General features: G+C 41.8%; 1 protein-coding gene across 1 annotated transcript in view; it reads left to right on the top strand.

Moving 5' to 3' along the window:
- The window catches only part of rlig1 (RNA 5'-phosphate and 3'-OH ligase 1), a 43,447-nt gene extending 35,708 nt beyond the window's left edge, over positions 1 to 7,739 (top strand). Inside the window, exon 7 of the mRNA XM_080537248.1 lies at positions 7,265 to 7,739. Coding sequence (XP_080393374.1) covers positions 7,265 to 7,453 — 189 coding nt within the window. The 3' untranslated portion in view covers positions 7,454 to 7,739. The remainder of the gene's footprint in view (positions 1 to 7,264) is intronic.
- The last annotated feature ends 9,793 nt before the right edge of the window (positions 7,740 to 17,532 follow it).

Here is a 17,532-nt window from a genome sequence, read left to right as displayed (position 1 = left end):
CCACCCCTGAAATCTGATTGGCCACCCCAGGTGCCACCCCCCTGATTGATTGGCACACAGCTGACATGATGTACTGACAATTTCGAGCCTAACCAGTCTAAAAACAGCTAAATCCACAAAAAAACAGCCCATCTGGCAACCCTGTCTCCGCTGCTTCAAACTCTTCCACTTGTTGTGCAAAATGGGCCAGAGTTTGTCAAATCCAATGTTGGGCATCTCGTTTCTCAAGTCCTGGTATAGACCAAAATATACAGGTAAGCCAAAGGCAAGTGGATCTGATGAAGGTAAAGCAATCTTTCTCACTTGATCTTCACCAGAGAAGAACCCCGGTGAATGATGCCCCCGCCCCTTTTACAGTCGCACGCGTTTAGGCAACGGAAGCGTGGACAAAAACAACATTCTTGATGAATGAATGAATGGTCTTTATTGTCATTGATATAGTACAGGTACCAAACAACGAAATTTGGGAGGGGGGGGCTCCCCTGGTGCTAGGAAAAAAATAACTAAAAACAAGAAGGGAAAAGAGCTGGTTTACATAAATAAAGGCTATGTACACTATCCACTATACTATACTATACAAATAAAACACTGTGCTGTACTCTATGCTATGCTATACCTATTCTAACATTTCCTATCTCTGAACCTTATGTACCCGAGGGTTGTCATATTGCACATAGTGTTATTGCACATTCATTTAAAGTGTCCAGAGTTAGGTACGCTTAAAATAGCTTACAACGGCTACTAGCATAAAGAAATGTCTGCTTGTTGCGTGTTCGGTTGTCAGAAAATATTCCACGACTATCGGACTCAAGTTCTTCCGAATTCCATCAGGATCAGACCATTTCAGAGCAACCGGCGGCGTCAACTGGACTGAGGACAAGATTAAAAAAAATGCTTGTGCATGTGCCGCCCATTTTATATCAGGTAAAGTATTGTAGCAACCGTGTAATAATATGTTCATTAATGTTGCAATTAATGCTCAGAAATTCAATGTTAGCACTGTTACTGTGAGCTGTGTTGTGTGCCAATGCATTCCTGTGATTGGTAGAGGTCACGGGGCGGGGGCGGGTGTTGCGTTGAGGAAAGGAGAGCTTCGGTGAACTGGCGGTTTTGTATGTGGAAGTTTGCAATTAAACGCACAGATTGTAAGACAACCTATCTTGTCTTTGGCTTGGGAGGACTTCTGATTTCAAGACATAAAAGTCTGAATCTATGTCATGGTATTTGATACGCTAGGCAATGCAAACTTTTCATACTTTTCACAGGCAGGTAATGGATTGGAACAATATCTCGTTAACTCCGACCACTCCCCCAGATTTGTTTGTTTAAAGAATAAATATGGGAGTTTAATATTACATTTGTATGGTGCCACTCTGTTGTGTTGTGATAATAATAATAATTCATTGAATTTACATAGCGCTTTTCCGAGGCTCAAAGACGCTGATTGGTAGCACTGGGACTTTTAAACAGGGATTGTAATGTTAGTAGCCTAATTAAAGTATACAATGGGTAGTGGAGACAGAAATGGTAATAAAAAGCACAAAATGGTGCATACAAATTGACCAGAATGCAGGGAATTAAGTGTTAAATTCTCAAAATTGTGCCACCCATGCCAGCCCGACAGGCGCACATAACAGGTGCACCCCTGCGCTTTCAGAACGAAATGTCACGTCGGAATTCGACGTTTGGATGCGAACGACAGACGTCGAATCCTGACGTCTGCCGTGTGAGACCACGTTGGAATGAGAGGCCGTTGTAAAGCGCTTTGGAGCAACAAAAAAGGCGCTATATAAGTGCAGTCCATTTACCATTTACCATTTACCCAGCACTGTGTCTCCTAAGACATGATTTGGCTATCTTAGGTTTCTCTTTATATCCTAGGTTTCTCTCTATATCCCATTATAAAGAGAAACCTAGGATATAGAGAGAAACCTAGGATATATAGAGAAACCTAGGATGTAGAGAGAAACCTAGGATATAAAGAGAAACCTAGGATGTAAAGAGAAACCTAGGATATAAAGGTAAACCTAGGATATAGAGAGAAACATAGAATATAAAGAGAAAACTAGGATATAAAGAGAAACCTAGGATATAGAGAGAAACCTAGGATATAAAGAGAAACCTAGGATATAAAGGTTTCATATAGGATATAAAGAGAAACCTAGGATATAAAGGGAAACCTAGGATATAAAGAGAAACCTAGGATATAAAGAGAAACCTAGGATATAAAGAGAAACCTAGGATAGAGAGAGAAACCTAGGATATAAAGGTAAACCTAGGATATAAAAAGAAACCTAGGATATAAAGAGAAACCTAGGATTAGGGCTGGGTTCAAAAAATCGATTTCCCGATTCTGAATCGATCTTCATTGAATGAGCGATTTATCGATTCATAAATCCCGAGATCGATTATTTTATTTTTTATTTTTTTACTTGCAGCTTCAACCCGCAACGAGATCTCGCGCTACAAGAATTTATCATATCTCACGCAACGAGAGGTCTCAACACTAAAATCTAAAAACATGGCGATGGCAGGGACACTCAAGTCACCACCAGGCTTAAAGTCAGATGTCTGGGTGCATTTTGGATTAGCAAAATGTTGGTCAATGATGTTCATTTATGTTCCAATAAAAAGTACATTCATGTAACTGCTTTGGAGTCAATTCTTAATGTAAACATTGATATGTTTAACAATGCTACATGTTATAGGGTTCCTTGAACCATTTATAGCATTAGTTCTGAGAATCTCTTTCATATTCAAGCAAAAAATGTATATTGTAACTAGATCGAATCGGAATCGAATCGTGAATCGAATCGAATTGTGAGCTGTGAATCGGAATCGAATCGTTTTGGGAAATCAGTGGCGATACCCAGCCCTACCTAGGATATAAAGAGAAACCTAGGATAGAGAGAGAAACCTAGGATATAAAGAGAAACCTAGGATATAGAGAGAAACCTAGGATATAAAGAGAAACCTAGGATATAGAGAGAAACATAGAATATAAAGAGAAACCTAGGATAGAGAAACATAGGATATAAAGAGAAACCTAGGATATAAAGAGAAACATAGGATATAAAGAGAAACATAGGATATAAAGAGAGAAACCTGGGATATAAAGAGAGAAACCTAGGATATAAAGAGAAACCTAGGATATAAAGAGAAACCTAGGATATAAAGAGAAACCTAGGATATAAAGGGAAACCTAGGATATATATAGAAACCTAGGATAGAGAGAGAAACCTAGGATATAAAGAGAAATCTAGGATATAAAGAGAAACCTAGGATATAAAGAGAAACCTAGGATATAGAGAGAAACATAGGATAGAGAAACATAGGATATAAAGAGAAACCTAGGATATAAAGAGAAACATAGGATATAAAGAGAAACCTGGGATATAAAGGGAAACCTAGGATATAAAGGGAAACCTAGGATATAAAGAGAAACCTGGGATATAAAGAGCGAAACCTAGGATATAAAGAGAAACCTGGGATATAAAGAGAAACCTAGGATATAAAGGGAAACCTAGGATATAAAGAGAAACCTAGGATATAAAGAGAAACCTATGATATATAGAGAAACCTAGGATATAAAGGGAAACCTAGGATATAAAGAGAAACCTATGATATAAAGGGAAACCTAGGATATAAAGAGAAACCTAGGATATAAAGAGAAACCTAGGATATAAAGAGAAACCTAGGATATAAAGAGAAACCTAGGATATAAAGGGAAACCTAGGATATAAAGAGAAACCTAGGATATAAAGGGAAACCTAGGATATAAAGAGAAACCTAGGATATATAGAGAAACCTAGGATATATAGAGAAACCTAGGATATAAAGAGAAACCTAGGATATAGAGAGAAACCTAGGATATAAAGGGAAACACCAGTCCCCTATACTATATTATAAATGTGTGTCCATGTTGCTCTTACATTTCACTGCTTTTGTTATTACATATAGGGCCAGTTTCACAGACAAGGCTTAAGCCTAATCCTGGACTAAAAAGCATCTTCAATGGAGATTTTACATTGAAAGTGTGATTTAGTCCAGGACTAGGCTTAAGCCTTGTCTGTGAAACCGGCCCTATCATACTAAGGAAAATAATAATAAAGTGAAAAAAACAAAATATATAATACTCTAATATGTTCTTTTTAACATTTTGTTATAGTATGATATATTATATCTGTTTTTTTTCCTTAGTATGATAATACAGTTTTCCCCAATTGCTAAAACACAAAAGCCAATTCTCTAAACCAAATGACCAGTTCTCTAAACACATTTAATAAAACTAGCCCCCATTTGCCAAAACCATAAACACATTTCACATGAAGACACATTTCACAAAACACAATCCTCCTTTTCTCATAAATCTAAACACATTTTGTCTTGCTAAAACACAAGTTGCAAAAAACTCTGCTCAAATTCTCAAATTAAAGCTCATGTGACCCTAACCCTAACCCTAACCCATGTCAAAATGCTTGCCACAGTCAGCAAAATGTTAACACAATGAACACACCTGGCTTTATTCATTAAACATAACAACTCAAAATGTAAGACACTTGTTGCAAATGATTGTGGTGTGTGTGTGTGTGTGTGTGTGTGTGTGTGTGTGTGTGTGTGTGTGTGTGTGTGTGTGTGTGTGTGTGGTATAGTTCCATAAATGCATAAAAAAACATCACACCTTGAACATTGTTTTCAGTGAGTATTGTTGTGTGTAATGGATCTTCTGTAGTGTTTGCATTGAGTTGTGATACAGTACAGTAGTGTACATGTTACAGTACATGTGGGAATACAGTAGGATACATGTGGGAAAACTAGGGTTAGGGTTAGGTGCTAGGGTTAAGGTTAGGGTAAGGGTTAGGGTTAAGGTTAGGGTTGGGGTTAGACATGCCAGCATGTACCAAGTCACCCTAACCCTAACCCTAGTTTTCCCACATGTACCGTATTCCCACATGTACCGTAACATACATACTGTATTTTCTGGAGATTTACATACTGTTCATATGAAACACACACATCTATGAATGCCCAATACTCTACAGTGATATATTCTGAGAACAGATACTGTAAGGTTTCTAAAAATGTGCTTTGGCAGTTGTCACTAACCCGGCTCAGAGAAAGTGACAAAATAGGGAGACAAGTCGAGGGTAAAGGTAAATGATTATTTTATTAATAACTAAAGCAAAATAAGTAATTTAGAAATGGGATGTGATAGTCAGTTTTATCAGTTGTGTAGGGCGTGGGTGAGTGATCTGTATGTGGAATGTTGTAAGGGTGAAACAAAGGAACAAAAGGTTGCCACTAACAGAAGAGTCAAAAAAGGATATCCTGTATGGAGAGAGAGAGAGAGGGACTGATCCCCAACGCACAACCTAAATAGGCACAGGTGTGCTACATCAGCCAATCAGGCCTCCTCTCCCCACTGCCACCCTGCAACACAATCAGAACAAGACAGCAGTGGAGGGAGGAGACCGTAACACAGTTGTGAAGAAAAAAAAACATTCTCACACACTGAACATTGTGTTTTCAGTTGTTTTGTTGTAGTCTGTAATGATGCATATAGTGTTTACATTTTTGCAGGCTTTGAGCTGCTGTTTTGGTGTGAAAGTTTGAGTTTTGAAGAGAGAAGGTGTGGTTTTGTTTATGTAGCTTTAGAAAAGTGTGTTGTGTTTAGAGTTTTGGGAAAATGGAGGTAAGTTTTGTGAGATGTGTTTTAGCAATTGAGAAAAACTGTAATATCATACTATCATTCTAAGGAAAAAATAAATAAAGTGAAAAAAAGATATAATATATCATACTATACTATGTTCTTTTTTTCACTTTATTATTATTTTTACTTAGAATGATAATAATATATCATACTATATCAAACTATCATACGAAGGGGAAAAAATGTGTGAACATTTTGAAAAAAAAGAACATTTCTTTCACCGTATTAATGTTTTCCTTAGTATGATTTAGTATGATATATTATGATCATACTAAGGAAAAATAAAATGAAGTGAAAAATTAAATAAAAAGATATAATATAACATATACTATGTTTTTTTAATCCCTTTTTCCCCCCTTTATGATACTTTTTTTCCTTAGTATGATATATTATTATCATTCTAAGGAAAAAAACAAGAAGATATATAATATATCATACTATCATACTAAGGAAAAAGAAAGAAAGAAAAAAAGGATATAATATACCATACTATATACTATGTTCTTTTTTTTCACTTAATTATTTTTTAATAATAATTTATAATATGATATATAGTATGTTGTAGTATGGTATAGTATGATAAATTATGATGTAGTATAGTAAGCGTCACAAAAAATGAACATAGTATAGTACAGTACATGTATAGTACATACATCATACTATATACTATATCATACTATACTATGCTTATGCTTATATTACTCTTACTATACTACATCATAATATATCATACTATACCATCATGCTTATTCTTTATTGATTTAGATTGTGTGTTTCTACTGGAATGCCAAAGCCTCTGAACCTGAACCCAGGAATGTCACTGCTTGTGTCCGTACGTCCCTAACCCTAACCCACATCCTGATCTGTACATCCATGTGATGAAACACATCCTGATCTACATCCATGTGATGAAACACATCCTGATCTGATCAGCAATATTTACAATAATAATAATAATAATAATAATAATAATACATTAGACTGATATAGCGCTTTTCTAGACACTCAAAGACGCTTTACAAACTGAGAAGATCGAGTAGTAATAATAAAAAGAAACAAAAGGTAAATAAAAGAAAGTATAGGGGCCTAATTAAGGTAGTGCTGGGGACACATGGGAAGGGGAGGGGGAGAGGGTTAACTGGTGAAGGCGAGCTTGAAGAGGTGTGTTTTGAGGGCCTGTTTAAATGTTGGGAGGGTGTGCACAATATTATGCTCTCAACGCACTGGACCCCTGGATCCAGTGGCGGACTCGGGCTGTTTGAAGGGCAGGGGGGGGGGCGAAAAGAAACAAAGGGCACCTACTGCACAACATGGGACCCCATCAGTGCACATGGTCAAGTTTAGACCATTGAAAGGGCAGCCAATAGGACACGTCCTCTAATTTTCGCCACTCAAAAGGGCATTTTTGACACTCAAAAGACAGTCACTTAAGACAGACGTTTTTCAACCGTGGGGGCACCAGGAGGGGCGGTCGCCCCCCCCCCTGAGTCTGCCAGTGCCTGGACCTGTTCTGTTCTGCTCTCAACCCCCTAACCCTCTCCCTCCCTCCTGCAGCTCCACCGCCACCACCTGGGTCTGAGGTGGCCAGACGGAGACCCCCTGCTGAGCACGCGGCCCGTGGAGGTCCAGGTGGGGGGGGCGGTGCACGGGTACGACATCGCCACCAAGGACCTGTTCACCACCTTCTCCAGGCTCAACGGACAGCGCTTCAGCAGGCTGCAGGACATCCTGGCTGACCTCTGACCCTTAGAACCAGAACAACCATGAACCAGAACAACCATGAACCAGAACAACCATGCTGCGTTCAGGTGCTCCTTGGAAATGAGAGAATTTGGGACATCTCCAGAGGGAAAGTGGACAACTCCTCATGTTACTTTGATATCGCCATTTCAGAATCAGCCAATAGGGGAGTTGAGAGTTTCAGAGTAACACTTGAATGCAGCAGTGTTACCATGCTGTGTTTGAACACTAGGGGGCAGTACGTTTGCCAATCCTCTAACTTTGCCAATACACTGATGGTGCCGTTGATAAACCCGCTGGAGTGTTTGAAGAGGCACGTGGTCATACAGGTCAGGGTTGCCATGGTTCCTGAGAGGTGTTCTGACAACTGTTCCTACTGGCAGTAGAGAGAGAAACACTGACTTCCCAATAAACAAAGAGTCCAAAAGACGTCCTCAGGGAAGCCGGAATGTGGGTTCAGATGACGTCTTTAGGACGATTCTGTAGTCCATAAGACGTCCTAGAAAGACGTCATCTGAACCCACATTCCGGCTTCCCTGAGGACGTCTTTTGGACTCTTTGTTTACTGGGTTTAACAGGATTTAATGGTGAGGTCCCAGTATGACTGTTGGCCTCTGAGTTTGAGGAGATGTTTACAGCTGTAGTGAACCTCATGACTAATAAGCTACAATGTAAATTAGACCAAAAAGTGCAAAAGGTTCAAACAATATTGTAAATAAGACGCCACAACTGTTCTGTAACGGTCTTCCATGCACAATAAAAGCCCTGCGGATGTCGCTTATGTAAACACTGAATTTGTGTCTGATATTTACTTCACACACACCAAGTCATTTCAAATGTCTTTTATTATGAAGAACACACATTGTAGCTGCTCACTCACATGTAAAAAATGGAAAATAGATCTGCTTAATTGATAACTATAGAAATAATAATAATAATAGTTTACAATAATCTAGAAGATGTACAAATGTACAACTAGGACAAGCGCATAAAAAAAATACAAATTTTCTACAAGGTCAGAACAAAACAAAGTTGGTGTCGATTTAAAGTTGCGTCACAAAAAGAGAAATATACAGTTACGTTCACGTACTCAACTTCTACATTCTAGAAGACATGGCGTTGGTCCCAAATTGACAATAAAACCTAGTAAACAGACCATGCATGGTCTGGTGTTAGCTGATGGAGACGCTAGTAGGAAGGTCTGGTGTTAGCTGATGGAGACGCTAGTAGGAAGGTCGGCCGCGACACCAAACTGCTCACACACCTTCCTCAGCCTCTCCTCCAGGACGATGTTCCTCTTCACGTCCAGGTTGTAGTTGAACTTCAGGTCCTCGATCTCCTCGAAGAACGTCGGGTCAAAGTTCTCCAGCTCCTTCTTCATCTTCATCACATCAGCCTAAAAAGACAAAAACATTGTTTTTACAGCCCATCAATATCTTCTAACCCAGCTGACATTCATTAGCACAGATTGGAGGTAGAGTTGCCTCCTAATTAGTTACGGTTTCCAGCTGGTTCCTTGGATTTCCTTGCTGTGGTGTGCTGCTTTTTCTTACTGTTCAATACGTTTTTCCTGTTTCATTCCACTTTATTACACATAACTTTATTTACAGATGGACTTTAGTGTTTAGATTTGTGTGTCTGGATTATTTGAGTTGATACCAAAGTCTGGTGCAAATTTCACTTGAATAGGCTCATTGGAAATACATTTACTGGACAAGATGTTGATGTGTTCAATACTTATTTTCCCCGCTGTAAGGAATAAAAGTAGACCCATCGGTAGGACGTTAGAGCTAGCAGGCAACGAGTGGAAGAAATTAGCCAGTCTGAAACAAGTTAATTCACTCGCCAACCTTGTTTGTTATACATAAATGTTATACTGTCATGTTTCAATGCGTCTATGGAACTGCTAATGAGTGACATGTCTTGCTTGGGTGAGGCTGAGACATTGAAGCCATCCTACATCCTGTGTTAACGTCATCCTGCAGAATCTACCTGTCACATTGGTATTTTCTTAAGTCTCTCTAATAACTAAACTCTGAGTGGACCTGTGGAGGTGATCCAGTCAGCTCACCTGCAGCTGTCTCTTCTCCCGGTCTGAGGTCTTCAGCAGCGCCTTCAGCTCCTGATAACCTGACGACCAGGGGCGGGGCTAAGGGGTGGCTACTTGGGCTCAAGCCCCGGATGTTTTCTGAAAAGCCCCGAATGTTTTACTTTCAAAAAAAAAAAAAACTCTCGTGAGTAACGTGCAGTACCGGAGTCCAACAGAGAGGCAGCAGCTGCGCGACATTAGCCTGCGTACTGCGTAGCCTGCCCTGCCCTAAAGAATAAGTGATCTCAATCAGTGCCTGACTTGCAAAATTGTGAGGATGGATATCTGAAAGTTTTTTTCAACAAAACAAGCGCCAAGAACTGTTGCAGCAGCAGTATCAGCAGCTGACAACAATGACATCACCAGCAGTGATGACATAGATGATGTTTCAGGTTTGTGAATCTTATTAGAAAGGTGACTGACTCACTGACACTACTTTTCCGGTTTGCTAATGCTAGCTGGCTATCATAACATAACGTTATGTTAATGAAAAATCAGAAATCAAACAAAGGATAATACTTATACAAATAAAGTGAATAAGTGGCTGATAGTCTTTGATATCTGCACTCTGGTTGACTGAGTTACAAGTGAAAAAGAATGATGTAACGTTAATGTTACAGCTAGTAAACATGGAGTAACCACATTAAGTATGCCCTTATGGTAGTATGTATGTATACAGAACATGACTCAAATCTATCCTAAGATGTAACGCTAACTAACTAAGTTTGTTTAATGTCCCAGGGGGGATTTGATTTCACAGTACTATACACAGGCCAACAATACATGTAATATATCGTCATATAACACAGGACAAGACTCTAAATACAATATAAGTGGTGAGCACAGAGTCTGCCCTGATATACATACTGTAACATAACTAGCCTCAGCCCATCAATTATGTAATTCTATACAAATATAAATGATGGTGACTGACGTGTGTGTGTGTGTGTGTTTACTGTCTATTTTGTAATACAGGTCAGCTGCTATCCAATGGCGCGTTCTGGCCTGCAGGGGGAGCTACGTGTGCTGACCTCCCTCTGTGCCCAGAACCACCACAATTAGTTTGCTTCATTAAAGGGTGTGAATGTATATGTGTTCTCCAGTGCCTTTTGTCCGCTTTAAGGTGGTGGTAAGTTGAAGGTTGAAGGCAAATTTTTCCGAGCGCGCACATTATATTCTCCCTCTGGGCTAAGCCCCGTATCTCCTACAATCCTAAATCCGCCCCTGCTGACGACCATAAAACATGACTCAGGGTTGATGTGTCCTGTGTGTTCTTCTGTTTGGAACATGGAACCTGATCTCTTTTCAGCCCCCCCTCCCCCCAAGAGGCTGTTGTCTTTTGCCAGGCCGCCAATGTAAATAAGAATGAGTTCTTATTGTCCTGCCTGGTTAAATAAAGGTTAAATGTGAACATATGATATGCCTTTTATTGAAGGCCTCCTTGCATACAAGAGCACTTGCTTACAAGAATAATGCCAATCATTAAGTGCTATAAACACACACACACACAGTCTCTTGTTTGTATTGATAGGAATACATCCGCAGATCAACTTATGTATGTACAAAAAATTAAGTTGAAAAATTATTCAAATTATTTCTTTTTTATAAATACTTTAAATATAAAAATGCCAATAGTGTGGCATCACAGAACACATGCATGTAGTTTTATTTTTTAAGGAGTCTTTTGGGAAATCTGTCCAACAGAACCAAAACACCTTTCCGTGTCTCACCTGGTCCAGACGTGTGGTCAGAGTTTGTCCCAAACCGCTCCCTGTACTCACTGAGCCTCTGGTCCAGCTCCGCCCTCTCCCTCTCCAGCCTGTCATTGGTCAACCTGCGACACAGGAAACACTCATGAGATGACTTATATAGATGACTTATATTATAGATGACTTATATAGACTGACTTATATAGATGACTTATATAGATGACTTATATAGACTGACTTATATAGATGACTTATATAGACTGACTTATATAGACTGACTTATATAGATGACTTATATAGACTGACTTATATAGACTGACTTATATAGATGACTTATATAGACTGACTTATATAGACTGACTTATATAGATGACTTATATAGATTACTTATATAGACTGACTTATATAGACTGACTTATATAGACTGACTTATATAGACTGACTTATATAGACTGACTTATATAGATGACTTATATAGACTGACTTATATAGATGACTTATATAGATAACTTATATAGATGACTTATATAGACTGACTTATATAGATGACTTATATAGACTGACTTATATAGATGACTTATATAGACTGACTTATATAGATGACTTATATAGACTGACTTATATAGACTGACTTATATAGATGACTTATATAGATGACTTATATATACTGACTTATATAGACTGACTTATATAGACTGACTTATATAGATGACTTATATAGATGACTTATATAGACTGACTTATATAGATGACTTATATAGACTGACTTATATAGATGACTTATATAGACTGACTTATATAGATGACTTATATAGACTGACTTATATAGACTGACTTATATAGATTACTTATATAGATAACTTATATAGATGACTTATATAGATGACTTATATAGACTGACTTATATAGACTGACTTATATAGATGACTTATATAGACTGACTTATATAGATGACTTATATAGATGACTTATATAGACTGACTTATATATAGATTACTTATATAGACTGACTTATATAGACTGACTTATATAGATGACTTATATAGACTGACTTATATAGACTGACTTATATAGATGACTTATATAGACTGACTTATATAGATGACTTATATAGACTGACTTATATAGATGACTTATATAGACTGACTTATATAGACTGACTTATATAGATTACTTATATAGATAACTTATATAGATGACTTATATAGATGACTTATATAGACTGACTTATATAGACTGACTTATATAGATGACTTATATAGACTGACTTATATACTGTAGATTACTTATATAGACTGACATATATATATGACTTATATAGATGACTTATATAGACTGACTTATATAGACTGACTTATATAGATTGACTTATATAGATGACTTATATAGCGTCTTATTCCAAAGCGCTTTACAACGGCCTCTCATTCACCCATTCACACACACATTCACACACCAATGGCGGCAAGCTACCATGCAAGGCGCCGGCCCCGCTCACTGGGAGCAATTTGGGGTTCAGTGTTTTGCCCAAGGACACCTCGACATGTGGCCAGCCAGGGCTCAAACCACCGATCTGCCAACCTTGCGATCATTAGACGGCAGCTCTACCTCCTGAGACACAGCCGCCCGTTAATGACATAACAGATCAGAAGACATACACAACTACAGTATGTGGCATGTGGGGTCAAAGGTCACCTCAGAGTCTGGAGCTCTCTGGTGAGGCCGCCAGACGTCTTTGCTTCTGTTGGGAAGTTCTTCAACAGCTCCACCTAGAGGATCACAACCCAGCAGCATCTAATGATACAGCTGATAGGACATTTAGTTTTCTAATGTATTTACAGTTGTATAAACCATTTGATTACGCAGAATGAGAGAGAATCTACTGAATGAGAGAGAATCTACTGAATCTACACACACACACACACACACACACACTTGGTCCTCCATCTGTCTGACATCTCTCTGGGCTCTCTCCTCCCTCTCCTCCCTCTCCTCCCTCTCCTCCCTCTCTCTCACCTGGTCCTCCATCTGTCTGACATCTCTCTGGGCTCTCTCCTCCCTCTCCTCCCTCTCCCCCCTCTCCTCCCTCTCTCTCACCTGGTCCTCCATCTGTCTGACATCTCTCTGGGCTCTCTCCTCCCTCTCCTCCCTCTCCCCCCTCTCCTCCCTCTCTCTCACCTGGTCCTCCATCTGTCTGACATCTCTCTGGGCTCTCTCCTCCCTCTCCTCCCTCTCCTCCCTCTCTCTCACCTGGTCCTCCATCTGTCTGACATCTCTCTGGGCTCTCTCCTCCCTCTCCTCCCTCTCCCCCCTCTCCCCCCTCTCTCTCACCTGGTCCTCCATCTGTCTGACATCTCTCTGGGCTCTCTCCTCCCTCTCCTCCTCTCCTCCCTCTCCTCCCTCTCCCCCCTCTCCTCCCTCTCCCCCCTCTCCTCCCTCTCCCCCCTCTCCTCCCTCTCCTCCCTCTCCCCCTCTCCTCCCTCTCCTCCCTCTCCCCCTCTCCTCCCTCTCCTCCCTCTCCCCCTCTCCTCCCTCTCCTCCCTCTCCTCCCTCTCCCCCCTCTCCTCCCTCTCCTCCCTCTCCCCCCTCTCTCTCACCTGGTCCTCCATCTGTCTGACATCTCTCTGGGCTCTCTCCTCCCTCTCCTCCCTCTCCTCCCTCTCCCCCTCTCCTCCCTCTCCTCCCTCTCCCCCTCTCCTCCCTCTCCTCCCTCTCCTCCCTCTCCCCCCTCTCCTCCCTCTCCTCCCTCTCCCCCTCTCCTCCCTCTCCCCCCTCTCCTCCCTCTCCTCCCTCTCCCCCTCTCCTCCCTCTCCTCCCTCTCCCCCTCTCCTCCCTCTCCTCCCTCTCCTCCCTCTCCCCCCTCTCCTCCCTCTCCTCCCTCTCCTCCCTCTCTCTCACCTGGTCCTCCATCTGTCTGACATCTCTCTGGGCTCTCTCCTCCCTCTCCTCCTCTCCTCCCTCTCCTCCCTCTCCCCCCTCTCCTCCCTCTCCTCCCTCTCCCCCCTCTCCTCCCTCTCCCCCCTCTCCTCCCTCTCCTCCTCTCCCCCCTCTCCTCCCTCTCCTCCCTCTCCCCCTCTCCTCCCTCTCCTCCCTCTCCCCCTCTCCTCCCTCTCCTCCCTCTCCTCCCTCTCCCCCCTCTCCTCCCTCTCCTCCCTCTCCTCCCTCTCTCTCACCTGGTCCTCCATCTGTCTGACATCTCTCTGGGCTCTCTCCTCCCTCTCCTCCCTCTCCTCCCTCTCTCTCACCTGGTCCTCCATCTGTCTGACAGCTCTCTGGGCTGTCTCCTCCCTCTCCGTGGCGTCCTCCAGCTGGACCTTCATCTCTGAGACGGTGGCGCTGTGCTGGGAGACGCTCAGCTCCAACGCTCTCATCTTGTTCTCAAACATCCTGAGAGAGAAACAGAGAAACAGTCAACGTCTGTCTGTCAAACATCCTGAGAGAGAATCAGTCAAACAGTCTGTCTGTCAAACATCCTGAGAGAGAAACAGTCAACGTCTGTCTGACAAACATCCTGAGAGAGAAACAGTCAAACAGTCTGTCTGTCAAACTTTCTGAGGGAGAAACAGTCAAACAGTCTGTCTGTCAAACATCCTGAGAGAGAAACAGTCAAACAGTCTGTCTGTCAAACATCCTGAGAGAGAAACAGTCAAACAGTCTGTCTGTCAAACATCCTGAGGGAGAAACAGTCAAACAGTCTGTCTGTCAAACATCCTGAGAGAGAAACAGTCAAACAGTCTGTCTGTCAAACATCCTGAGAGAGAAACAGTCAACGTCTGTCTGTCAAACATCCTGAGAGAGAAACAGTCAACGTCTGTCTGTCAGCCATCTGGCACCCGTCAGTCAGTCAGTTAGCTAGTTTTTATTTGACAATCATGACATAAAAAAGGCATATTATCAACGGCATATACAGTATATCATACACTTACATGGGCTGTCGAGGAATGAGCACACAATACAATCCTAGGATTTATCGGGGAGGAGACTGATCACATGATGCGAGGTCCCTCCCTACTCTATTCTAAACGAGCTGTTTCTTTACTGCTTTTTAAAAAACTGCTCTCTGATTGGAGGAGCTTGAAGGAGATAGGAAGTGTGTTCCGTTCTATGGCGGCAGTGAATAGAAATTCTGCCCGTGACCGTTCTACATTCAGGGACGACGAGGTCTGAGCTACCTCTTGGCTGCATAGCCATGGATGTTTCTGAAACACACAACATAATCACATCAATACTCGGGAACTTCCTTGTGCACAATTCTCAAGTCCGGCTCAAGGGCGGCTGTGTCTCAGGAGGTAGAGGCTGTGTCTCAGGAGGTAGAGGCTGTGTCTCAGGAGGTAGAGGCTGTGTCTCAGGAGGTAGAGGTTGTGTCTCAGGAGGTAGAGGTTGTGTCTCAGGAGGTAGAGGCTGTGTCTCGGGAGGTAGAGGCTGTGTCTCAGGAGGTAGAGGCTGTGTCTCAGGAGGTAGAGGCTGTGTCTCAGGAGGTAGAGGCTGTGTCTCAGGAGGTAGAGGCTGTGTCTCAGGAGGTAGAGGCTGTGTCTCAGGAGGTAGAGGATGTGTCTCAGGAGGTAGAGGCTGTGTCTCAGGAGGTAGAGGCTGTGTCTCAGGAGGTAGAGGCTGTGTCTCAGGAGGTAGAGGCTGTGTCTCAGGAGGTAGAGGCTGTGTCTCAGGAGGTAGAGGCTGTGTCTCAGGAGGTAGAGGCTGTGTCTCAGGAGGTAGAGGCTGTGTCTCAGGAGGTAGAGGTTGTGTCTCAGGAGGTAGAGGCTGTGTCTCAGGAGGTAGAGGCTGTGTCTCAGGAGGTAGAGGTTGTGTCTCAGGAGGTAGAGGCTGTGTCTCAGGAGGTAGAGGCTGTGTCTCAGGAGGTAGAGGCTGTGTCTCAGGAGGTAGAGGCTGTGTCTCAGGAGGTAGAAGCTGTGTCTCAGGAGGGTCATGTTTCCTTACCTGTTTGTTGTTGAAGTTGTTATGATCGATAGTGATGTGTCCTTCCGTGTCGACGCTTCGTAGCGTGTGTCGAGTAACCGAGGCAGATATTTGTGATGCGCGTATCGAGGCACGTGTTGATGACGTATATGGTAAGAGGCATGTGTTGATGACGTATATGGTAAGAGGTATGTGTTGATGACGTATATGGTAAGAGGCGAAGTGTCCACGTGACTGATTCGGGAAGTGGCTCGGATTTGGCGCGAGACTCGAAACAGAAAAGGGACAGGTAAACGCAGGTGAGGCGATTACTACTAAGCCTACTAGTTAACTAGTAGTGCTGAGACTACAACGTAGTTATGATACATGCTCTTTGTTTGTAGTTACGTGTATGTCATCAATATTTGCAGACCGTTGAAAAGTAGCCTTGCACAATTTGCAGTGAGTTGAAAAGTTGCCTTTTACAATGTGACGCAGTGTTTTTAGCAAATACTGTGCCTACTAGTTTCAGCTCATTGCGTCATGCCCTGCCTGTACTAATCTCCGAAACGACACTCCATATCATCATGAGATTGGGTTAGTGTCGTCGTAAAGGCTTGTTGTCTCTCCAATCTGACGAGACATACAACTTTTTACATGTGGATGTGGATGACGTCTAGTCACAGATCGGTAGGCACAGAACACAGTAGACGGGTAGCATCCTCATCATCAGTCATGTGCTATGGACAGATAGTCGGAGACTTTGTCATGTATCGAAATAAAAAATGAACATGCAAAGCCACAGTTTTAAATAAAATAATTTTTACTTTTTGTTTCACTCATCCTAAGCGAGCTAAGGGGGTTCGCTAGCTAACTTGAACTCCAACTCGAGATTTGGTCCGTTAGCTAGCTAACTCCCTACTTGCTATTTAATGAGACATTTGGCAAGCTTGATGTCCGACAAAGGGGACAACCACACGATGAACAATTAGTCAGTGAAAGAAGGGTTTTATTACAAACTGTCTTGGCGGGGTACATTTTATTTCAACATTGACACTTGGTAAAGGTTTGTTGGCATTCCGGACCTCTACCTCCCCCTACTTGTGACAATATTGACGATAAATCATTGTAAATTAAGAAACGAAAATGTAATTGTGGTGTGGAGTGTCATGTTTAGAATGTTCCACCCTTGCTTTGTGTGATTGCAGGTATAAAGTAAATTTGTATGGATATTAATCAGCCTTAGATATTTTCGTGGAAATCTCCAAAAGGAGTGTTATGTCAGAGCTATTCATCCCCCGGTATTGTCATGCATTGCCTATTGGCTCTCCTTGCATTTCCTTCCTCTGGTAGATCCAGCTGACTGGCTGTCTGTGCCAGTTTCTGAGTGGATC

This window comes from Nansenia antarctica (genome assembly GCF_963989245.1).
Source record: "Nansenia antarctica genome assembly, chromosome: 7".
Lineage (NCBI taxonomy): Eukaryota > Metazoa > Chordata > Actinopteri > Argentiniformes > Microstomatidae > Nansenia > Nansenia antarctica.
The sequence above is the reverse complement of the archived record's forward strand: the minus strand, read 5'-3'. Positions and strand labels throughout refer to the sequence as shown.